The following is a 25513-nucleotide window of genomic DNA, read 5'->3' on the forward strand; positions in this document are numbered from 1 at the left end:
ACTAAGGCAGGAATGGTTTCCTTCTATGGATACTGGGGTCTGGGCAGATCCTAGAAAGTGATACCTACAATCTCTATCAAATAAACAACAACTGTTCACAGGACATTAAGATCTCTCCAGAAGATTTCAGTACCTAGTAAGGTTCATAGGGGGAAACAGGCGGGGGTTAGGTGTGCAACCCCCCCCCCCCCCTCAAAAATTTTCAGGTTAAAAAAACCTGGTTTACTCATGAATTTTAACTGGTTAAATCTATGAGATGCAAAAAATTAAGAGTCCCTCCAGAACTGCAAGCACTATCTCAAGCAAATATTGACAATTTATTCACACTGTCATTACTTGCAGCAATAGGCGATGTAGTGAAGCAACCAAGTTGGGGGGTGGGGGTGGTGTTGAATGCTCTCATTAAGGAGGCCAGACTTGGTGGAGGTGGTTGACAGGGGCGGAGCTGCAGGCTATTGAAGGCTGCTCTGCCCCCTGCTGTGCTCTTTGCTTCAGCGTGAGCTAGGAGGCAGGTTTCAACTCCCCCTCCAAAATTTTCAACCCCCCCCCCCAAAAAAGTATTTTTCTGGCTACGGCCTTGGGGGGAAAGGTAGTCTTTAAAATAAGCTTTTGCTAAATAATATGAATATCAATTAATTTATTTATTTACAATTCATCAAGGAACAAATATATAACAACAAAGAAAAGCAATTATACAGGATAATATACAGTTCTCAACAGAGGAAACCTCATGATTTTTTTGAGCAAAAATTCAAAGAACTGTTTTGCAAATTGCCCAATAATACTTGATGGATTTGTCCCAGAATGTCCAAAATGTATGAACGCAATCAAATATATCTTACTTGCAACCTATTTTAGGTATGTTTCTTTCTACCATTGATACAAATATTACTGTTGCTGAGCAAAACGTTCAGAGTTTTGGGGGTGCAAGTGCAACATATCCTGAAGTCCTTGTTAACATATGAAATGCAACAAATGCTACCTCAATATCATCCTTGTGCTTAAGAAGTGGTGCTTCCATGATGTTTCGAAGGCAAAAGGAATCTGATTCGACATCAAACGGATGCCCAGTAGTTTCAGAAATGCGATTCCAGTGTCTTAATTTCATTGCTTTATTAGTCATCATTTCTAATAATGGACAAGATTCACTGAAATCATCTATTCTTTTTTTAAGATCTAGATATGCTTGCCAGTCTTTAAGACCTTTGGGTAGTTTGCGGCACCTTTCATTGTGAAAAAAGAAAGAAAGAAAGAAAGATGGTTACTATTTTAATCCTCCCTACTGCCAAATATAATCGAAAAGACTCCACAAAAATAAAATTATAATCTCTCTGAAAGAATTCCTAAAATCTTCCTAAGAACAAAGGACGCACTCATTGCAGTCTAAAGTATTGCAAATTTGGGATCAGACAGATTTAAACAGCAAATATAGAAGATTCTGCTAAGCCTGCCTCCTGAACTTGCCTCTCAAATGTTCCCTTCTGTCAAATTTATGCTTGCAGTGTTTCTGTAATATACTCTGTGATAACATGCATATAGTATGACCATATATCTGAACCTTCTGTGGAAACAGGAAAGAGTGGGTGAAAGGAAGCTCTGACTTCCACAGGAAGTTACCATAGCATTACAATGGAGGTCCTACAAAATTCCTAGAGAGGGATTCTCTCTAGAAATTTGCTAGCTCCTCCAAAGCGATAGTATAGTAACTTCCAGCAATAGGAAATGATAGAAGTACCTGGAGGACCTAGGAAATTCCTAGAGAGAACATATTTTGTCAAGTGTGGGTTGTCAAAAACACAGGTATTGATCTGTGGATATGGAGGTCAGACTGTTGAGCATGAGTGATGTGTATCTAGATACTCATCGACTAAAGATATAGATCATAAGTTACCATTCAGAAAGTTAGCTCACCTGTTTTGAAAATCCAAAAGTTCAGCGTTGATTTTTTCAATATCTACATCTCCCCAGAGAATTTCATAATACCCACTGATGTTGTTCATCACAGTGTCATACAATCCATATAGTTTTTGAAGCAAACTTAGCTCCTTCCTGCAAGAAAAATGTGGACTTTCTAAATTATTGACTTTACTTCTGGATTTGTTTGTTGTTGTATGCCTTCAAGTCATTTGTGACCTATGGCGACTTTAAGTTAAATGTATCACAGGTTTGTATGGGGCTAAAAGTATGTGACTTGCATGCAGTTACCCAGTGGGTTTCTGTGGCCAAGTGAGGAACTGAACCCTGTTGAATGATCAATGCATATGAAACATTCCATTGGCTCTAGCTGGGATCAAAACCAGGATGCAGACCATAATATGTCACTGAAATGCCAGTAGAGCAAAATAATTTTTAACTTTACATCTCTTCTTTCTCATCACAGTTAACTAAAACCATGCCCTTCAGACTGTATGGACATAATTTCACATATCATGTGTCGCCCTCCATAGAGTCTTTTTTTCTTTCATCTTCTGTGTGATTCTCATTTTATCAGGGGTTTTTTGGGAGGGGAGGGGAACTTAGTTCTGAAGACTATATAATATCCCCAGTGTACAGTCAATTAAGTCAGTACAGTTTTGTAGAAATGTTTTCTCCCTCCCAATTTTCTCAATCATTACAGACATGTCTACAATGATTAGCATATTCTGGCAAGTATAACAATTTTATACTGTCACCTGATTTTATGCAAAACTTCGTAGTCTGTGACAGGTAATCCAAAGAGCTGCTCACCGGATGAATAAGTAACAAATTTCCTCCAGAGCTCATCAAAATTGGTCTAATAAAGGGAAGTGCAGAAATTGACAAAGAGTTTAGATCACAGATAGGGAACATTAAAAGCATGAGAACCACCATTGTCCAATTGCAATAATGAGGGGTGGCAAAGTAAATGGGGGCAGAAGCACCATTAACACTTCATCTAAAGCTACACATATATTCTCACAGTCATAAAACCCACGCACCAATTTATTCAAATACACAGAATATTCTATTCCAACTTTCCTTTCTCAATAACTACACCAGGGAAAAAAAATCTCCATGCTTTTCTTAAGACTAAACTGCCAGGTGCCAGGAAGCTATCCTTGTTGACACTTCTGTATATGGAGAGAGGCAAACTCTCTTGCCCTTTTGTTATCTTAAAGGAAGAAAGATGATAGTTTAGGCTATTTCAGTGGCATCACTAAGTATGGAGTCAACCAGTGCGGTAACTCATGATGTCACCCTCATGGATGTGCCCCCATACCAGACCATACACACTCCTTAGTAATGATTTGAATTAATGTGACATAAATTGTATTTCCTGTATATCACTGAGTGTATTGACAATTGGAGTGTCATAAACAACAAGCAAAATAAAGAAATTATACCTTTGAATTACAGTATTATACCCACTTGAGTGCAAAATGTTCTAGTGTGGTGTTCTGTATTGAACAACCAACTAACTTTTTATGTCAGAAGTTATATTCTGAAGAGTTAAAAAGTGAAATTTTGAGCCTTTTATTAAGACTTAGCTAGGTGTCATGTCATTCCTGGTCAAAACTTCTTACCTGAAAAATTTGCAATCTATTGCTGGCTTCTTGGGGTGGTGTATTTGGAACCATAGGTCCTTCCTGAAATAGGCAAGGTAAAGCTAATAAATAAATAGCAATTCTTTGGGGCTATGCCCCCTTCTTACATTCTTTTAATGCAGTTGTGTTTCTAGGGCTGGTACCACCTAGTGCAGTAATTCATGTTGCCACCCCCATTGACCAACTCCTCTACTATACACAATATTGTAGCTAAAACACCAGAACATTAGCTAAAATCAGCAACTATATATTTTTTTTAAAGCAGCAATTAAAAGTGCACGCTTTTAGTGCATGCGTCATTCTAATTGGGTAACTGACACTGACCATTAGAAGGTTCAAGAAGCAAATGAGCATAGAATTTTAACCTTGTACAGTAATGTAAACTGAACTAACAAAAAATGTTTTACTTGTTATATGACAATGGTTTTTCTAAAATATAAAAACTAATAAATATTTGTTAAAACATTACAAATCATTTTTGTATCATACTCTCTGATGGTATCATCCCATGTGGTTCATAGTCCCGACTGCCTTCATATTTTAATGTACAGACTGCACAACTGCTATGTAAGAGGAATGTGATATCATAGTCCTATATGTGTTTGCCTCTAAGTAGGTTCACATTTTCATTTATGTTGGATTTTTTATCTTTATGGGAAAGCAGTACAATTACTTTAGTCAGGGCTGTTTGCTCTTCATAAACCCATAAATTATTGCAATTTAACATTTAAAACCTACTTGCTTTTCCTGACCCTTGTTCTTTTCTTTCATGCAAGACACAATGAAACGAACAGTTCACAATACAAAGTGTTCTCTGCAAACTGTTCAAATAAATTACCATTTCATATGCTGTTTCAAAGTTTGATACATCCTCACGGAAAACCTCAACAGCCTCCAGCAGTTGACTCTTAAACTTGGGCTGAACTTGGATGAGTTCATCTTGAACACTGGACTAAAATGGAAAGATATATATTCACCAGTAGTAAAAATAAAGGACATAGATTATCATACAATATGCATTTTATTTATTATTTACTGTTCTTATACCTTGCCCTTGTCACCCCCGAAGGGGGACTCAGGGTGGCTTACAAATTACAGCAATAATTCAATGCCAGATTCACACGATATTATAAAGCTGTAAACATACATATCAATTAAAATAGTCTTTCAAATGATTCAAACATATCAAACATATCAAAAATCTAGCACCAACTGAGCTTTGTAAACACTGAACCAATTGCTTTGCCCTTCTTCTGTCATACTTATGGGTCATATTAATCCCCAAAGACTTGCTTGAATAGCCAGGTCTCAAGATTCTTCCTGAAGCTTAAGAGTGAGAGGGCTGTTCTGATGTCACTGGGGAGGGAGTTCCACAGTCACGGGGCCACCACCGAGAAGGCCCCTATTCATGTTCCTGCCAACCCCACCTGTGATGAGAGCAAAACAGAGAGCAGGGCCTCCCCGGAAGATCTTAATAGTCACACCAGATCATAAAGAGAGATAGGTTTGGCAAGTAAGCTGGACCAGAACCGTTTAGGGATTTATAGTCTAAAGCCAGCACTTTGGATTGTGGTTATACATTTTGAACTGGATTTACATTAGCTTATATCCCAGGATCTTATTTCAGATTAACTGCTTTGAACTGGAATATATAAGTTTATACTTCCAGATAATCTGGGATAAGAAGATAATTGTTGGGCCTCAGATAGTTGTTGGGCCACTGAGATATAGGCCTTCTTCTTCTTCTTCTTCTTCTTTTCTTTTGAAGATGGGGCAGTTTCAAAATGGAGTTTTAATACAGTAGCTTCATGCCAGTAAAAACTGTTCAGCAAAGGAACTGACTACCTTGAAAGTGGTGATCTCTCATTTGCAAATGATGATTTAACTATAGATTCCTGCATATAGTTGGAATACATAACCTTTGGGATCACTTCCAATTTATGAATCTAGAACCTAGGACACGATCCAGGGCTATTCAATCCACAGTCATAGAAAATAATTCACAGGAGTATACACTCTACTTTTGAAGACCCCATATCCAAGTTAGTATTGCTCTTGGATTCTAACAATTTTGTTTTATACACTCTTAAGCAGGTAATAATGAATGTTTAATAGCCTCTAACTAAAACTTAAGAGCATACATTTATATACTTACTGCTTTACTCTGCAATTTGTTAAAAGAGTATCGTAATGTATCAACACCTTCTGATTCCTCTTTTGTCACTTCAACTTCAAATCTGTTCAAAATTGTATAGGCTTCCTAAAAATAAGAAAAGTATATAATAACTGATATTGTCAAAACACAGTAGATGCATCTGGAATCTTATTTGTAAAACAACTTACTTCAATGGGTCCCATTGTCATATCCATTTCTATTTCCTTGTCACGTATATGAGACAAAGCTTCCATAGCGAATCTGACATCATCTAAATCTCGAATTGGTCGAGATAGCTTTTTCAAATATTCTGATATAAATGTTATCATGTCTTGCATTTTCTTCTTGTATTCTTCATTTAAGTAGCGACAAAGCAACATTTTCCAGGCTTTGGCTTCTATAGAGAGTGCCAATTTCATTGGCCCTGTTAATACATTGTGGCATTTGAGTTATAATATGTGTGAATTGTGTGGAACTGCACAAATAACCAAAGTAGAACAGTAGAGTCAGGAAAATTGTGACCTATAGGCTGTGACACAAGGTGGATCCCTAAATTTTGCATACTCAACAGGCCTGGATCTCCACTACTTGAACAGTGACCTCTGAAGATTGTACATCCACATGTGATGAGGGACTACAGTTATAGTGGCATGATTCCACATTAACTAACATAGCAACATTCTATGGAATTCTGGAAAGGAATTTGCAGTTGGGAAGGAAGTACTTAGAATTCTTAGGTAAAAATTGTAGAGATCTTGAATTTAGCTTTTGGCCCTAGAGTCCTAAACTGCAACCTACTATTGTAGTCAATCATGTTACCTCCATAACTAATCAGCAACATAGCTGTTAAGAGTTACAAAAAGGTGAATGTTGTGGAAGTCTGCTTAAAATTTGCACTGCAAGGCAAATTTTCATGAATACAAATGTTTGTAAATGGTAGCTTTTAAAATCTACCTCTTGTTCAAATTGCCAGTATTTTTTCTTTGCATTAAAAAACAAATTTACATTGCCACACAAACTGAACATTAAAAATAATTAGAAAGAGATTCATTTACACTATAATAAATGTTCAGCTAATCATTGAGGCAAATATTCCAAACATTACTTAAAATAGATTATTTAAAGCTACCTATAAAATTTGTTTGGTTGGTTTTATTGGCTTTCAAATCATGCTTATTCAAATGTTTGTGTCCACTATTTCATAGAATCATAGAATCAAAGAGTTGGAAGAGACCTCATGGGCCATCCAGTCCAACCCCCTGCCAAGAAGCAGGAATATTGCATTCAAATCACCCCCGACAAATGGCCATCCAGCCTCTGCTTAAAAGCTTCCAAAGAAGGAGCCTCCACCACACTCCGGGGCAGAGAGTTCCACTGCTGAACGGCTCTCACAGTCAGGAAGTTCTTCCTAATGTTCAGATGGAATCTCCTCTCTTGTAGTTTGAAGCCATTGTTCTGCGTCCTAGTCTCCAAGGAAGCAGAAAACAAGCTTGCTCCCTCCTCCCTGTGGCTTCCTCTCACATATTTATACATGGCTATCATATCTCCTCTCAGCCTTCTCTTCTTCAGGCTAAACATGCCCAGTTCCCTAAGCCGCTCCTCATAGGGCTTGTTCTCCAGACCCTTGATCATTTTAGTCGCCCTCCTCTGGACACATTCCAGCTTGTCAATATCTCTCTTGAATTGTGGTGCCCAGAATTGGACACAATATTCCAGATGTGGTCTAACCAAAGCAGTATAGAGGGGTAGCATTACTTCCCTAGATCTAGACACTATGCTCCTATTGATGCAGGCCAAAATCCCATTGGCTTTTTTTGCCGCCACATCACATTGTTGGCTCATGTTTAACTTGTTGTCCACGAGGACTCCAAGATCTTTTTCACACGTACTGCTCTCGAGCCAGGCGTCCCCCATTCTGTATCTTTGCATTTCATTTTTTCTGCCAAAGTGGAGTATCTTGCATTTGTCACTGTTGAACTTCATTTTGTTAGTTTTGGCCCATCTCTCTAATCTAATTTACTAGCTATCCTTGCCAAAACATGTTGAGCATCCATTATTTAGAATTTCAAAATCTGAAAACCTTCAATATCCAAAATGTCCTGATTGGTTGACTGAGATAGTTATACCTTTGCTTTTTGATGGATCAATTGACACAAAGTGAGTTTCATGCACTCATTATTTAAAATATTGAATATAATTGCTTTCAGGCCATGTATACAAGGTGCATATAAACAGTTTCATGTTTAGACTTTGGTCTCCATAAGATTACCCATTATGTACATATGTCCGAATGCATGCAGTCCAAAATCTGATAAAACCCAATATCTAAATTACTTGCTATCCCATGCATTCTAAATAAGGGACACACAATCTGTACTAATATTGACCACTAATGGGGCATTTTTAGATAAATATACATTTTAGATAAATATAAACAGGCACATGAAATCACTCTCAACAAAAGATTCCCCCCAGGCACTGCCAAGCCATTGAATGCAAATCAAGGTGATCAACTGAAACATTCACAGCTAGCCCCAGCAAACAAAAGTCCTTTGTCTCACCCTGGTCATTCCACGGATATATAAACCCATTTTTCCTAGTCCCAACAGACCTCATTACCTCTGAGGATGCTTGCCATAGATGCAGGCGAAACGTCAGGAGAAAAATTGCCTCCAGAACATGGCCATATAGCCTGGAAAAACCTACAACAACCCATGGATTCCGGCCATGAAAGCCTTCGACAATACAATATAAATTTTATTACTCTAAAGAAAATGAATGTCATACCTGTATTTAATTCAATGGGGCCTACAGAAATAGTAGGCTTTAAGTCTTCTATTTCTTGTTCAAAGGTAGCATAATGAAGAATTTCTGCCCTGATCTCAGTCAAAGAGGGATTACTGGCCAAAAATTGCTAAGAATGATTAAAAGTGGATTTGAGCAAGTATTATTTTATGTTTTAAAACATAATATCATCATCAATATTTCAATACTTACAAATGATAAAATTAATCAGATGCAAATAATTTCATAAAAACTTGCTTGTGCTATGTCCCGGTCACTTGTATTGTTCCCCCTCTTTAGTTTTTCCCATTTATTCACTACCAGATCAACACTGAGGTCAACACAGCTCATAATGCCATATCTTGCAGTACAAACCATTTTCAAGTGACAAAAAGGATGCAGTACTTTGTCTGCTGTTCACAACAAACTATTAGTGGAAGGATATAAACTACCAGTGTGAGTTAGCCATAGATATAAGAGGGGATTATATTATTATGCTGGGTCCCACCTTGTCATTTTTAGGGAAATTAGGTGAGATAAAGTAGCTATCTTGAAGGGTACTATTATCGAACTGAGAGAAGGCCAAGAAATGTGAGGCAATTAAAGGGAAGTCTCAACTCTATCAAATGGAAGATAAGGTTCAAGAGCAAAGCATCATTATTGACTGCTTTATGAACAACTCCCATCATTTACATGAACAATGCTTCTTTTGCTAGTCTACACTGGTGAAGATGGTGATGGAACAATCTTTATGGTGGGAAACTGCAAGCTATGTCCTAATATGTTGGTGTGGTAGCATTTTAGTTTGGACCTCCACTAATAAATCTGAGAATTATTACCGTCCATTTCCCAAAAAAGGGGGGGGGGGCAGAAAAACAACTAGTGGAGAGAGAAACAACTTAGTTGGACAGACTACAAATAATATAATGAGGGGCCTCTATTGGTTCAGGACAGTTATGGATCACATGGCTTATGCGAATGTTAAAAGGCTCACTGATGTCATTTTCTCATTGAAACTGAACCAACAATAATATTCTAGAAAGCTATATTTCATAGAACTTTATTACTAAGAACTAAAAGGTTTGGTTTTCCTTCAGTGCACAGAAATAATACTGAAAGATATCATGAACCACATGGTACCACAGCTCAAGCTGGGCAAACAGATATATTACTCAAATTAATGCAATGCTCAGAATTTAATTTACCTGAACTTTGGCATCCCTATCTTCTATCCACAGAGCTTTATATTTTTGAAAGTCTTGCAGTGCTTCACCAGCAGCTTTCCGTACTGAGTTTACAGCTGAGGACAGAACAACAACTAATTTGGAAATATCCTTGTGTTCTGCAACACCTGGATAAAAGTTTCTTAACTTTCTGATAGGATGTATCTCCTCAGGTGGTTCTGCAAAACAAATATAGTTTGCAACATAAATTCTATGCTTTCTTTTCACATTCCCCCTCAATATATTAAGACAGAAAAAAACAGAATACTCAAAAAACAACACTACAAAATTTGTCAAATGTGCAGTAATTATTGAGTGAATCAATAATCAATTATGTGGACTTATCACAGGTCAGCATACATTAATTGCAATTCTTTGGTGACCACTATTTTATGATCCTCACCTATTTATTTACCATAAGTTTTAAATACACTTCTATCTATATTTTCTAACATGGCTGGTATAAGCATTATAACAGCACAAAACTATTTTTAAAATATGACTCTAGGCATTTTCATTAAGCAGGTTGAGAAAATAAGTGAGTGAAGACAATCCTTCTGATACTATACACTCTGTCCTTGATCTCTGACAGTATCATGGAAGCTCCTGTTCTATAAGAGTATAGTACAAAACCTAGCATTATTGTGCTCATTTATGGTGAGTTAGAATAAGCATTTTTGCTCTTAAAATGACATTCACAATAGCTATGTGGATAAAACACATAGGAATGTAAACATAGAAAAACTACAAAGCCTCGAGTATCTGCTTGTGGAAGAGCAGCAACTGAGTGGTGCTAAAAGTTATTTTATGACCATTATGGTATAGTCACATTTTCTTGCATACTAAAGATACTATAACCTCATTAATATTTTGATACATATAGAATTGGGCTAAATTTATATGACCACTTCTCTAAGATGAAGCTCCACTGAACACTGTCATACATGATTCTGAGTAAACATCCACTGGATTGTGCTGTTAGTTTTTCCTGCATGAACTGTAATTTGAACAAATAGCTCTGAAATTTTAGATGCAATGGATTTTTTTATAAAGAAAAACAGATCAAGTAATTGTCTCACTTTCTTCTTTTCTGCCTGTTTTTGCTAATGTGCTTGGTGCTGGACCAAGGGTCCCCTCCATGTTGGTAGCTGTTTTCATCAAGTGCTGCTGTCCCCAGTGGGCCACTCCGCGGCTCACATCCAGCGTCAACTGAATCATCCTATTGATAGCTTGCTGGATATCATCCAAGCTGGGAACCATCACCTATGCAAAACACAATTTTAAAAATAATATCATCATCATCATCATCATCATCATCATCATGTTTATTTATGCACCGCTTTTTCTCACCGCAAAGGAGACTCGAACCAGCTTACATTAAAAGCATTTCAATACAATTTAAAATCCAAAAACATACAACCATTAAAATAGATGTAAACATAAATGGTATTAATTAAAAATTAACACTTAAAATCCTTTAAAAACTGATTAAAAGGTATTCAAACTGATTAAAAACATATTCAAAGATTTATTGCTACAAACACACTGCAACTATCTTATATAGAGTTGGTTACATTGGGCAAGCTTGAACTTCATTCTGCAAATGTTCCAAATTAAGGTTTTAAGAATATAATTGTTAATGCTTTTTAAACTTTTGCTTACACATTGTTTTAGTTACTTTAACATAAAGTATAAGCCACCTGGGCATCGTATGGACAAAAAGTGGGATAAAAAAAAAGATAAAAACAAATTCACGCAACACAAGTGGCGTTCGCATATAAACTTTGAAACATTCAGGTGAGATTTTAGCCCTTCGTGAAGTAGACAATAAAGTAATAATAATAATAATAATAATAATAATAATAATAATAATAAATCTGTTTGACACAATAAAGGGAACCTCCTGGATTAGGGCTGTAAGAAGTATACAAGTTTTCCATGAATCTCTACACTTTTTTAAACAATTTCTATACTGGAGACTAGAACAAATGAGCATTGCACACAAAAAGGGCAAAAAAAAAAACCCCTCCGTGAATACTGACTGAACTTGGAATGTTACATTTTAAAAGTTGTCTATTCTGTTTCTTTTTTTGGTATGTTTAATTACCATTACATGTTACAGCACTTGAAAAGTTAAAAATTTTAGGATTCATTTTTCTTCCTTTCTCCTTCTTGTTTTGGAAACATCTTTAGAAGAAAGAGAGAATGCCATAAAATGTTTAACATTCTGTTAAAAATACCCTTAAAACTGGTATGGTGAAAACATTAGTCATCAATAAAACTTCATTCCCATTTGTTGCTGGAAATAGCAACCTTCTCAGGCCTCCACTAGTTATATATAGGTATATAATTGGTTACTGTATTGTATGTGTGTAATGGTTTGCAATTTTACCTAACCTCTTTGTTGTGGGAGGGGCTGAAGACCATGTGATCAGGTCTGGACATATTCAGGACTAAGACTCCATTTTAGAACCATGTTTGCTTTAAGAAGCAATGTCGAGAAGTGTGTGTTTGCATCAGAAGCAGTGAGTACAATTTTACAGTTTAGACTTCAGTAAGATGTATATTTAAATACTCCATTGGACTATTGTGTTCTGGAACAGTTGTTCCAGGAGCTCCAATTTTGTTTGCTTTGCATTTAATATTTGTTGTAGTCCTAAGTTTCAGGGACTCTGCAGATAGGTGGCTTCTTTTGGCTGCAATCATAGGGCAAGCCACCTGTCAATTATAGTTAGGTTCCCTGGTCCTGCCCACTTTTTGGGTTTTTGGAGGGAATAGGAGCCTTTTTGGTTCAGTCCACACAGAGAAGCTTTCCATGCAGAACATAAAACCAAGAGCTCCTGTAGAAAGCTTCGTCTTTTACGGCTTGGTCGGGGAGATACAGCCCCACAGCTTGGCCGAGGATCATACAGCCTTACAGCTCCTTTGCTGAGGGACTTCAGCCAGCCATCACCGAAACCTGAACTCCTTTTTCCGTGGAAGTCTACAAAGCTCTGCTTGGTAAGGGTCACTCGCAAAAACCAGATGCAGTTGGTACCAGGTGTAGGGGCTCCACGCCAACAGAGGCAAAGACAGACTGCCCAGATTAGAAGTTAAGATTTCCCCATTAGTTACAGTTAAGAAGATAGTGCCTGTTCCCTGTGGACAAGATTGAAAGAGCCTATAGACTGTTGAGAAAGCTTTAAAGTACCTGTTTGTTTTCCTTAATAAAGAACATTGTTGAACCTTTAAGCAATCTAAAAACTCTGTGTTTTAAGGAAATCCAAAGGCCTTTAATCTGAGGCAGCCGCGGCGTCGGGTTGGGCACACAGAATTTATGTCCTGTCTACAGTCTGATGTACAGGCCCAGCGTGTGACAGCACAATTGAATCTAAGGAAGATGCCCTGTGTTACCTACACAGAAAAACTACTTAAAATCCTATTGTAATTGGATTCACAAGCAAAGTGTCTCTGTGCAGTATACATGAAGTTTTGTGAGCAAACCAACTCTGTTACTTTTAAAGAAGACTGTTTATTTTGTCTCTTGAGAGCACAATTTAAAGGCAAATATATTTTAAGGGAGAGTAGTTTTTTGGGAAACTAAAGGAATACTTCTAAAACTCTTCTGAATATATATTTTGTGTGTTGACATGTCTTTGTCCCTGGCAGTTCAAAGACATACCTGGGTACATTGTTTAACAGCTGAGAGACCTAGTTGCCTTACACGAATGCTGGTGAACATCACTTTTCAAAAGGTTGTGACTTCTATCAAGGTCATACCTTTCTTTGACCAGTGCTTTTTTCCAAAAAGGTTATGAATCCCATTTCCCAAATGGTTATGGAGATTCACATTTGCCAAAAGGTTATGGCATCATTTTGCCAAATTTGTTACATTGCTTTAGATAGGCAACTTTGTTACGCATTACTTACCCGCCCCTAGTGATTTTTGCAGTAACTATATTACCTTAAACTAACAGCTTAAGAGCTATGGACCTAAACACTTTTCCAGACCCTTTTTGCATCCTATTCAGAGATGTTAAATACCCCAATTTTCTCTACTTCTCCCTTATTTCATCTACCATTATGCTGTCATTATTACTTTACATTTCCCCATTCTTACAGGCAGCATCCAGTATAAAGGGAGTTCTAAATCTGTAAATATTATGTCTTCTTTTTTTTATTTCCAAGACATCTGTTGAAATGTCCAGTTCTTCTTGAGTGTTCACCATCTTTGTGATACAACGAACTGGCTGTCGAGAGAGATGTTAAACAGCTCTGAAGCAATGTGAAGACAACCCAGTTTTGCAAGCTGAGCCTTTATAGGGAAGAATTTATGCCACAGTACACATGTAACAGACATTTCTATTTTACATTGACATATTTAGCACCCCATTCTTCAAATGCTTATCCTTTCCCTATTTCATTTTATCAGACCAGCTTTCCTGCACACTTTCCTGTTCAATATTTAATATATCTAGTCTCTCCTGTAGTTTTTTTCTCATAACCTTCAGATTTAGTACACATATTGTGCTAAATGCTGAAAATCACTCCATAAATGAAAACATTCAAAAGAAATTCTGAGATGACAGCTAACATCTTCTTGGTGGTATAAATCACTTACCACATGTGGAATAGCTAAATGCACTTCAGCTTTGAGAAGTGAAATAACTTCTTCAGGTTTTGTAGCTGTCTGAGGCAAATAAGGTGGTCGTCCAAATGAACTGGAGCTGAAAAAAAGACATCATGAATTATTAAGGCAGGATCAGGTCCCTTTCGCTCCTTCCTGCCAGTGCAGGAATGAGAAGAGCACTCCCAAATCAATGACCTCTGCCTCATGCAGGCAACTCCAGAAAAGGCAGCCATGATAGTGGGACAAACAGAGGAGGAAGCCTTTTTATAGCTCCCATGAGAGAAAGGCTGAGAGAAGAGCTTGGTATTATGAGAACTATCATGCTTTTCCTGGGGGCACCAAAACATTTCCCATCCTGAATGGGATATCCCTTAAAACCCTGATTAATAGAGAAGGGGACAGGAAAATAGTAAGTGTGGCTATTTAAAGCAGCAAGGTAAAATTAAAGCAGGAAGTGAAAAAGCAAATCAAATTATAAAAGGTATGTTACAGAAGGAATTTTCTTAAGAAACGGAAAGGTGGCAGAACCTAAAGTTTTTGTTTGTTTTTGAAGAGAAAGAGAAGATAAGGTATTTAGCCAAGCATATAATGGAAGGAAAGAGAAAAGGAATTGTCTTAGAAGTGTTCATAGGATTAGCAAAGGCAAGGAAACAAATTAAGTGGCGGAGCTAGAAACTAGCAAAAGTCTCAGTTAAGATAGTGCTATTTATTGCCTTCCTGCAGTAGCAGAAGGAGTTAATCCATTCCTGGTTGTTAACTTCTCCACTGGAAAGCAATGGTTAATATACCTCAATGAGATTTAGAAATTTGAGCTATCAATCAGTATTGAGTTTTCTTCATCATATAGAATCATCTCCCCGCCCCGCCCCCCACCCCCCCACACACACATACCTTGAAACAAATACTCTTTTCTTAAGAGCATCCAAAGACAAGCGAGTTGCTTTCTGCAAACTATCCAACAACTGATGACTAAAATATGCAACTACTTCCTTGCATTCCTGCATTTAAGAGAAATACTCATTTAGATGCCAGAGTCATTCAGTGGCTGACACTGCATGTGAAAATAGTCAATAGTACATCCCTGCTCTTTATTTAGTCAAATCCAATATATTTTGAAAAATTCCTGTTTCTGACTGAATGGATCACAGAAAGATTTTATAGCAAGCAAGACAAAATTGAGACTGTACTGAGAACCTTTCAATATCCAATGAAGGTTATTATTCATAAGATTATTATTAATAAGAATTGTACCAGCAAATAGCACCAGCCTAGGAATCCCCCCCCCCCTTTGCCACCAAAGACTGGATTTTCCTACATTTTCCAGCTGCAGACCTGAAAATGGTTTTTGGACACTGGCTGTTTTCGGGAGGTTCACAAAAATAGATTTGCAGGTCCACCAAAATTTGGATAGAAAAACGGATTGCAGTTCAGCCAAATTGCACAACACTACTAAATAGTCCCCTCCTGCTTTGAATTCACCAGGGTATTATTCAAAAGCAACACATAAAGGATTGAATAATAGAATCATAGAGATGGAAGAGACCTTAAAGGCATCCAGTCCAACCACCTGCCATGCAAAGCATTCCTGACACATGGTCATCCAGCCACTGTTGAAAAACCTCCAGATTGAGATGGAACTTTATTTAGCTTATTTGTGCACAAAAGTCCAGAACTACGAAGAGTTGCTTTTTCCAGACTACAGCTCCAAGTAATCCTTAGCCAGCACTACTACTTACCAAAGACTGGCAGAAGGATTCTGAGAGCTGTAGTTTCTAAAATAATGGCTGGCATCCTGTTAGTCAGTTACTTATTCCTGTTTTATTATTGAGGCACCATTGTTGAGGTTGGAAATGCCCTCCAAACCCACTTTAAAATCCAGCTAGCTGCACTGAGGAATGGAGGTGTGTTGTGATGGTAAATAGTAAAGAATTATACATTTAGCCCGCTTCTGCCAGCTGTCAGCTCTGTGGTGAGCAGAAGCCACAGTCCCTGCAAGGTGCTGTCCCAACTCCCCAGTATGCTGGAGATAAATATCAGAAGGGAGATGAAGGGATGCATTGCCCTTCACCATCCTCTTGCCAGAGCCACAGAACTCAATCTCTCCATGAAACTAACTGGATTTAATAGTAGTTTGTAGGGTTGGATCTGGAGACAGATCATAGCTACATCATAGGCTACATCATAGGCTCAATAGCAATGCATCTTCTCAGCCAGTGCCCAATTTTTAAAAAGAAAAGGGGTTACTAGAATCTCAAATAGAGTACACTCAGTGACTCAATTGCTGACTAGTGAATTAACCCATATGAAAATCCAGTCTCTACTCTAGTCAAAACTTAATAGAGACTTCTTAAATAAAAGTACAAATAATATTAAGTCATATGAGGAGTTGAAACAGAATTTTACAAATATTACATGGTTACATTATATGTGAATTAAAGACTATTATAATCAGGATAAAAAATTAGGCTTCAGTTGGGAAGAAGTAATATGGGATAGGATATTAAAATTGAAAAGAAAATAATATCCAATATTTATAATATATTACTTAACTGGCTGACAGAAAAAGAACAGGTTAAAGATTGTATGATAAAATGGGCTCAAAACCTAAGAAGACCAATCCAAATGAAAGAGTGGGAGCAAATGTGGAACAAAAAATTAAAATATACCTATGCAACAGACTTAAAGGAAAACTGGATAAAAATGTTCCACAGATGGTACACCACACCAAAACAATTAGCTAAAATGTACAAAACAGTCTAGGATAAATGCTGGAAATATAAGGACCAACTTGGATCCTTTTACTACATGTGGTGGACATGTAAGGTAGCAGTTAATTTTTGGGTAAAGATACATGAAGAAATACAAAAGATTTTAAAAAGAAGTTTTTTGGGGGGAAAACCAGAATATTATCTATTAGGATTTATGGATTTGGATTTACAATTAAATGAGGAAGAAGATAAACTTTTTACATATTTTACGACAGCCGCCAGGATTGTTTTTGCAAGAGAATGGAAAAAGGAATCAACTCCACCCACAGAAGAGTGGATAGGGAAAATTAGAGAAATAAAAGATATGGACGAATTGACTTTCTTGTTGAAGAAAAACACAAGTAATATTTTAAAGAGGACAAATTGGGACCCTTTCGATAACTATCTGGAAAGTTTGCAAAAACGAAATTAAACACAAGAGACTATTTTTCTTTTTGTGAAGTTTAAATTTTTTTCATGAGAGAAAGATAATTTCCAAGAAGATGAAATGGAAGTCATTTATTTTTATTTTTATCCTTTTTTTTCCTTCTCTTATTTTGGGTGTGCTTTTTTATTTTTTGGAGCTGTTTTTTAATCTTTTTATTATTGTTTTTTTACTTTTTTGGCACTTTTTTCTATGTCTCTACTTTTTTCTCTTTTCTTTCACTTTTATTGTTCTCACTCTTTCGTTGTATTATGGAAAATATAATAAAATTCTTTTTTAAAAAACTTCAAAGAGGATATAGGGTCATTGGGTTCTTGTAGGTTTTTCAGGTTGTATGGCCATGTTCTAGAAGCATTCTCTCTTGATGTTTTGCCTGCATCTGTGGCAAGCATCCTCAGAGGTTGTGAGGTGATTGTTGTTGTTATTATTATTACTATTGCTATTATTATTATTAATGTATTAATTTCTGCTACAAAAGTTTAGGCATTTGTATCCGGCAGCATACAACCATCACAGAAAAAAAGTTATAACTTGTTTTTGCTATCTTTTTATGTCCATGTTAATGTGCTTCTAGGAAATGGTATAACAATGAATCCATCAAAGTGTTCTAAAGAGATTTCACTAAACTGGGAACCATGCAGCCCTGTGGGTACTGATTAATTACAACTTCTAGAATTCCTCACCATGAGATATACTCACTAGGTCTGGAAGCCACAGTATAACAGCATTACAAAGGCTGCACAACTGGTATGCCTAGTCTAACTGGATGAGATAATACCTTATGATGTTTTAGAACATATGAAACAGATATGAAATGAAGGGGTCATTTCATGAGACCAGGTGCTGAGTGGGTTCTGAGTTCTTTCGTTCCATCCAAGTTCTCCTTGGCTAGAAGCAAGCCCTATCAGGAAAACAAATGAGTGGAAAGGAATTCATCTGGGAAAGAAAGCCATTTCCCACTTGTCATCATTCCATTTTAAATCGCTTACTCCATAAAAATAGCCTCACAGTAAAAAACATATCATCGAAAACTTAAATGATTTTTGACAACTACCTGTACAATTTGTGCAGGATTTTCAAATGTTTTCTGATATATCTAAATGATGACGACTGTTGAAATGTATATACTTTTATCGCTTTGCAATTAAATACCTTTTTAAACTCATCCTCCTTCTCGCTGTCCTCAGTTTCCTCAGTAAGGATTGCAGAAGACCCAGAAGTTAGACTCTGAACTTCTGATGAACCAAATGCAACATGTTTCCCTTCTGCCAGAAACAAAATAGAAGACATTGTATTAAACAGTTGGCCTGTGGCAAAGTCTTATGTAGGTAGAGGCTGAACAGGAAATAGTAATTATACCAGCACCGGCCAACCCTTGTCTTTCCCTGGCTTTTAGGCATTCCATGGAAGGTTTTCAGTTGACACAACAAAGATAGTGCCCAACACAAGTAAGTTATGTCCATGGAACCAGCATATCATATAACAGAGATTTACAGGTCATATAGATTGAGCTTTTTCACATAATGCATTCATCCCAGATATTAACCATTTTATTTACCTCTGTGTACCAGAAGGACTTTAGTTGAAATAAGACAATGTCCTGCTAAGTAAGTTGTTTTGGTTGTCCCACATCCCACCCACAATTTTTGCCATTTGGTTCAATTTTATCCTGTGAATTTGTAGCTGGAATAGAAAAAATTGCCTGTAAATAAAAGGTGCTTCTATTGCTGTATGGTTAATCAACATTATCGCTATTGTTACTACATGAAGGGGACAGATACTCAGAATTCACTATCCACATTGTGTCCAGATTAATTTAGTCCTTTTTTTCATTCTGATAGTTCAGTTCTAAATAAATTAGAATTAGATTTTTTTTTACTGTACTGCTCTTAACTGTATAGTAAATATACAAAGAGTTTATTCTGGGGATGCTGTTTTCCCAGAGTCTTTTTAGATTCTCAGAACATGAATGTAAAATGAATACAACTTAAATATTCTTCCTGGCAAATTTTGAAATTCTGTGCTTTTACTTTTTTGATATCTTTAAACAACTTGTTCTTTAGAATCAGAATAAGACAATATAGTATGTTAAAAGCAGTATTTCAAGAACATTTTAGAAAATAATTTGCATTTTCTTAGGTATAGCTAAAAGAAGTAAAGAAGTATATAAGAAACAGCTCAATGCTATGTCCATGCCCTTATTATTTCTTATGGAGATATACATACATGTGTGTGTGTGATTTTAATGTGTATGCATTTTAAATATTAACCTAAGCTGCCTGTCTTTTACAACACAATCCAGAAGTTTAAAAACTGAGATCATTTAACATGGAAGGAAAATAGTATCTATTGTAGTTGCTTTTACAAAATGTGATGGTAGAAAGATGCTTTAAAAACTGTACCTATGACTTGGGATTGGTTAACACTGCAATTAATTACTGTTTATGATCTGCTTTTACTCGCAGACATTACATAACAGAAGATTAATCAGTCCTTATTCTTAGGGAATACTAAAGGAACTGAATGCTTATTTGATTATTGGAATTCTTTAATACAGTAAGACAGGATGAGTAACTGCCAAGCTATTATGTGGAAGTATACATTTTGCAGTATTATTAAACAAAATAATCATTTCAACTGACTCATTATTATCAGCCTTCAAGTTGACTTTGACCCAATGAATGAGATCTTGATGTCATACGATCCTCATCAGCCCAAGTCTTGCAGGTTCTAGGCTGTTGCTTCCCTGATTGAGTCTGTCCATCTGGGATGTGCTATTTTACCATAAAAGATACAATTTTCCCTTGGCATTAAGTCTACTCATGTCCAACTCTGGGGGGTGGTGCTTATCTCCATTTCTAAGCCAAAGAGAAGGTCTTGGCCGTAGACGCCTCCAAAGTCATGTGGCCGACATGACTGCATGGAGCACTGTTACTTTCCCACCGAAGCAGTACTTATTGATCTACTCACATCTGCATGTTTTTGAACTGCTAGGTTGGCAGAAACTGGGGCTAACAGTGGGAGCTCACTCTACCCCAAGATTTGAACTGCCAACCTTTGTTCAGCTCAGGAGTTTAACCCACTGCACCACCAGGGGCTCCATTTACCTTCTTTTACTATACTTACAGGAAAATCAGAAAATGATAGCTACATTAATTCCAAAATCAGTTGACCCATTTTAATCAATGGAATTATGTGAATCTTACCAAGTTCCCACTGAATTAGTGGACTTTCTCCTTTTGGGACCAATAACAGAATTAAGACTTACATGTTAACCTCTACGTATAAAATAGGCACAATTCCCGTGTTCACTATGATCTGTTCCCATGTCTCCAGGGGCGGCTCAACCCATTACGCAAAGTAAGCATTTGCAGTATAGTTGATTTTGCCCAGGGGCGCTCTTGAGGCATTCTTGGGGGAAAATAGACCTTGACATATGCGAGTTGTAGTTACTAGGATGTATAGTTTACCTACAATCAAAGAGCATTCTGAACTCCACCAATGATGGAATTGAACCAAATATGGCACACAGAACTCCCACGATGAACAGAAAATATATATCAGTGATTGGGGGGGGGGGGGGGCAAAATACTGTTTGCTTACTGTTGAAAATTACCCCTGCATGTCTCTATAAATTGAAGTAATTGCTACCTAATAGCCAATAACTAGTACAACAGGCACTTTTCTACAAGCTTTCTTAACTTTGAAGTTGCACAACAAGGAATACTTAACTATCTCCCACCTGAACAGAAAGGGAAATGCAATTTCCTTAATGCTCCAGCTCATTCAGTCTATTAGTGAAGGTGAACATTATGAACAGATATCAAATATAATGCTTATAAGGGTTTAATTAGATGCTAATCTTACTAGTATAATTGATACTGCTTCCACAAAGAATTTTCAGTCATCTAACATTTCTAAATTAACTCCCACTTCAAATCATTATTCAACCTAGAATCCAGAAAAATATGTAAATATCTCCATGGAGTCCAAGCATGTTGTGAGCACTGGAGTGTTTTCTCTGGAACAAGTATCCCTGGCCATTGCTAAGCTGCTTTTGGAAACTAAGATAAAGTTCAAATGCAGGATATGCTATGTCAGGGGTATGTGTTTACCAGCTGTCTTGGCTAAACTCTGATTCTTGGCAACATCATGTGGAGCAAAACCAGGAACATCTCTGATGTTTAGAGGCATAGCAAGGATACGGCAGACTGATGAGAACTCATGTCAGTCATACTAATAAGAAAAGTGCCATGCAAAATTGCTGAGTCCCCATATCCAGTGTGAACCAGTTTCTATGTAGGCTATCAGCACAAACTAATCATGCACACACCACAAAAACTAAACAGATGTGAAAGAAAAATAATATAAATACTATAAGAAATCGTACTTACTTCCTGTATAACTTCATAAATATTTTTTCATTATGGAGATACAAATAAATAAGTACCTTGTGTTGGACTTTTTCTTACAAGTGATTTTTTAATACGCTTAACTTCATAAATATGTTCAAATATAGATATCAGTTCCTGTACAGCATCTTCAACGTGTCGGCTTTTGTTGTTTAATATTTCAGCCCATTCCTTGGTGGAGGTCTGTTCATGGCATTCAATGAGAATGTTTAATATATTTCAGTATGGAAAGTAAATGAAAATGTTTGAACAAAGTTGTATTGTTTATTTGTTTGTTTATTAGCAGCATTTTATAGGAATAATTTTATTTGTTATTTATAAATATAGAGCCCGCGGTGGCGCAGTGGGTTAAACCCCTGTGCCGGCAGGACTGAAGACTGACAGGTCGCAGGTTCGAATCCAGGGAGAGGCGGCTGAGCTCCCTCTATCAGCTCCAGCTCCTCATGCGGGGACATGAGAGAAGCCTCCCACAAGGATGATAAAAACATCAAATCATCTGGGCGTCACCTGGGCAACGTCCTTGCAAACGGCCAATTCTCTTGCACCAGAAGTGACTTGCAGTTTCTCAAGTCGCTCCTGACATGGCAATAATAATAATAAATATAGAGAACAAAAGTTTTAGATACTGCAGTGCTGTAATTCTGAATTAACAGAATGAACTTGAGGCTAGAAAAGCAATAATTTGTATTCTTCTTTTTATTATTTGGAATATGAAATACTTTCAATTGGAGAAAAAAGATATTTAAGTGGAATTAGTTTTAAGAAACATGCAAAGACATTTTTGGCGAATTCTATCTACACTATGCAATTAATGATGTTTGACACCATTTTTATTACAATGTCTCAGTGGAGTGCTCGCTTTAGCAGAGAAGACCTTATGAAATTACAGTTTCCATTATTTCATAGCACTGAACCATGACAGTTAAAGTAGTATCAGACTGCATTAATGCTATGGTGTAGATGCAACCTTACCTACAGGGAAATTAGGTCGGCTCCATCTTGCCTTTCCTTTAGGAAAAAGCTCAAGTCATGGTTCTGGAACCAAGCATTCAGGTAGCAGGCTTAACAGCAATTTGCAAAGCTTCATGAGAACGGATAATGGACAGGGGTTGGACTGGGACTCTGGATGTTGAATTGGACATGGATATGGCTATATTGTTGTAAATAATATTTTTAGATGGATATTTTCTAACCTATTGTTTTAAACTAATGTTTATCTGTGTTACACTATGTTGCTTGTATGTGTTGGAGAAGGATGGGGTACAAATGTTTGAAATAAATAAATAAATAAATAAATAAATAAATAAACTTAGATAAATATTGAGCTCAGGCTTGAACCAGAATGATCTGTTGGTTCACTTAAGTGATGTGAAAAATACTGATTTTTGACACAGCACACCAGTAATTAAGAATCAGGCTACAGCTTCCACTGAAACATAATGTCTGGTGTCGGCATTTCCTGGCCTGCAGAACAGTTGAAGACTACAATGCAGCTTGAATGAACTAGTTCCTGTATAATCATCTGCACACTGAAACTACTCTCTACATTAGGTGGTCAGTGTAGATGGGCTTCCACAGCTTCTGACTAATTCTTCCTGTTTTGGACAGTTCCAGATTCCTGCCATATAACCCAGTTCAAAGCAGATAATGTGGGATTTTATACAGCTGTTTGGAAGGGTCCCTAGATTACAAGTCAGAGCACTGAGATTTTAAATAATTCTAGGAACTCTCACAACACCCTGTCTTATGGCTGATTTTTAATAGCACTGATCAATATCAGCAGCCAGCTCTCTAAAAGAAATGCATTAGGTTGAACTGTACAGATTTGAGGTAAAGCATAAATACTAAAAGTTGTACATCATATACCATCTAATAGTGAAATATTAAAATTAATTCATATCCCATCTAATAGTGAAGTATTAAAATTAATTCAGAATTATTTATCTTGAAAATAAATTCAAATGGCTTTATTTAAATATTTGTTATATTCTAATTGGAATGTGGAAAGATAGGTAAGCAGACATATTTTTCATAATGTAACAAATGGGCATGGGTGTTCATAAAAATAGTATACCTCCACTCAAAAATATTTCAAAATTGGATTTACCTCATTGCGTGCCAACAGATCCTCAACTTTCATTGGATTATCAGGCAGCACAAGCAAAAGAGTATTTGCAATATCTTTCATTGTTAAATCAATCTGCATTTCACATAAATCATTAATCTATAAAAAATAAAATTATAATTAATCACATGTTGTGTTCTTCCCAGACTTACAAAGCAGTGTCATTCAGGAAATTCTATCTATTGTATGTATTGTATGAATCTACTGGTGGACTTGAAGGATGTTATTGGAATTTTGAAGCCCACCACCCTACATTTCAGATTAGACAGTGATGGGTAAAAATATAAGATTTATGTTTGTAAAATGATTGAGTCTGCTCCCAACATCGAGAAGCTGCCCGCCTTGTCTAACAATGTAAGATCCTTATCTATTTTTATCCATAGTGGTTCCCAACCTTTGGGCCTCCAGGTGTTTTGGACTTCAACACCCAGAAATCCTCAAAGGTTGGGAACCACTGATGTAAACTATAATAAATAACCCTACCATCTTCTGAACATGAACTGGAAATGCGTTTACCTTTTTCAACAGTTGATTAAACATTTTCATAACTTCATCAACTTCTTGAAAGAAGCTAGGCAAAGTCAGAGACGACCACGTCAGAATTGTAAGCCCTTGCCGGAGCACAGATTCCACCTGATGAAAGTGGGCAAGGACAGAAACAAACAAACATTTATTGTGACAATGGCCAACCATGACAATTAAATGGCTTTCCTTTTATTTAGGCTTAGTATCTCGCTTATTTTAGCATCTCCTTATGGAATATACCTGGTGGTAAAGTAAATACATTTATAAACATTTGTCATTTCAAGGAATATTCTTCTCTGACCTTTTTTACTTTTGGAGTCATCTGGAGTCATCCATGGATATCTGCAGGGAATAGTTTCTCCTAAAATTCTATATTTATTCTTATTTTTAAATTTTATACAGAAGGATAGTCAGAAATAGGGATTAGAGTGACTTTTCTTATTGAGTCTGGTTATCAAATAAATCTGCCTGCACTATTCTGGAAGGGAATTTTCTCAGGCCAGCAAGCAGATGGAATGGATGCTGCTGATTCTGACTTAGTGATGCTATTTCTGAAAATATTTATAAGATGTGAACACCCTAGCAACAGAGTGATATGATAAATGCTGTGGGAAACATATTTACATAAACAAACTCTTAGCTTTGATATAAAACCCAACTTTATACAACTTTATACTTTATGCTGTAGTTGAGCTATGGCTGAATGACTATGGGTTGTGCTAATCCTGTATACTAGTTCAAAAATTTTAATACACATTTTTTTTCCCGTGAGAAGTTGAGGTTACTCTGTAGAATCTCATGTGGTTGCTGATATAATAATAATAATAATAATAATCATCATCATCATCATCATCAGCTGATGACCCAAAATGCAGACTGTGCAAGGAAGCTGATGAAACCACAGACCATATCCTCAGTTGTTGCA

General features: G+C 36.6%; 1 protein-coding gene across 1 annotated transcript in view; it reads right to left on the reverse strand.

Annotated features, from left to right (window-relative positions):
• The window catches only part of DNAH8 (dynein axonemal heavy chain 8), a 158103-nt gene that overhangs the window by 104011 nt on the left and 28579 nt on the right, over positions 1–25513 (reverse strand). The window contains exons 16-31 of the mRNA XM_060777916.2: positions 24580–24696; positions 24046–24162; positions 21977–22121; positions 18679–18791; positions 15226–15332; positions 14326–14425; positions 10805–10988; positions 9708–9904; positions 8506–8632; positions 5907–6142; positions 5719–5823; positions 4402–4515; positions 3543–3605; positions 2673–2773; positions 1912–2049; positions 983–1223 (exon numbers count right to left, since the gene is read on the reverse strand). Coding sequence (XP_060633899.2) covers positions 983–1223; positions 1912–2049; positions 2673–2773; positions 3543–3605; positions 4402–4515; positions 5719–5823; positions 5907–6142; positions 8506–8632; positions 9708–9904; positions 10805–10988; positions 14326–14425; positions 15226–15332; positions 18679–18791; positions 21977–22121; positions 24046–24162; positions 24580–24696 — 2205 coding nt within the window. The remainder of the gene's footprint in view (positions 1–982; positions 1224–1911; positions 2050–2672; positions 2774–3542; positions 3606–4401; positions 4516–5718; positions 5824–5906; positions 6143–8505; positions 8633–9707; positions 9905–10804; positions 10989–14325; positions 14426–15225; positions 15333–18678; positions 18792–21976; positions 22122–24045; positions 24163–24579; positions 24697–25513) is intronic.

This window comes from Anolis sagrei, chromosome 1 (assembly GCF_037176765.1).
Source record: "Anolis sagrei isolate rAnoSag1 chromosome 1, rAnoSag1.mat, whole genome shotgun sequence".
NCBI classification, from domain to species: domain Eukaryota; kingdom Metazoa; phylum Chordata; class Lepidosauria; order Squamata; family Dactyloidae; genus Anolis; species Anolis sagrei.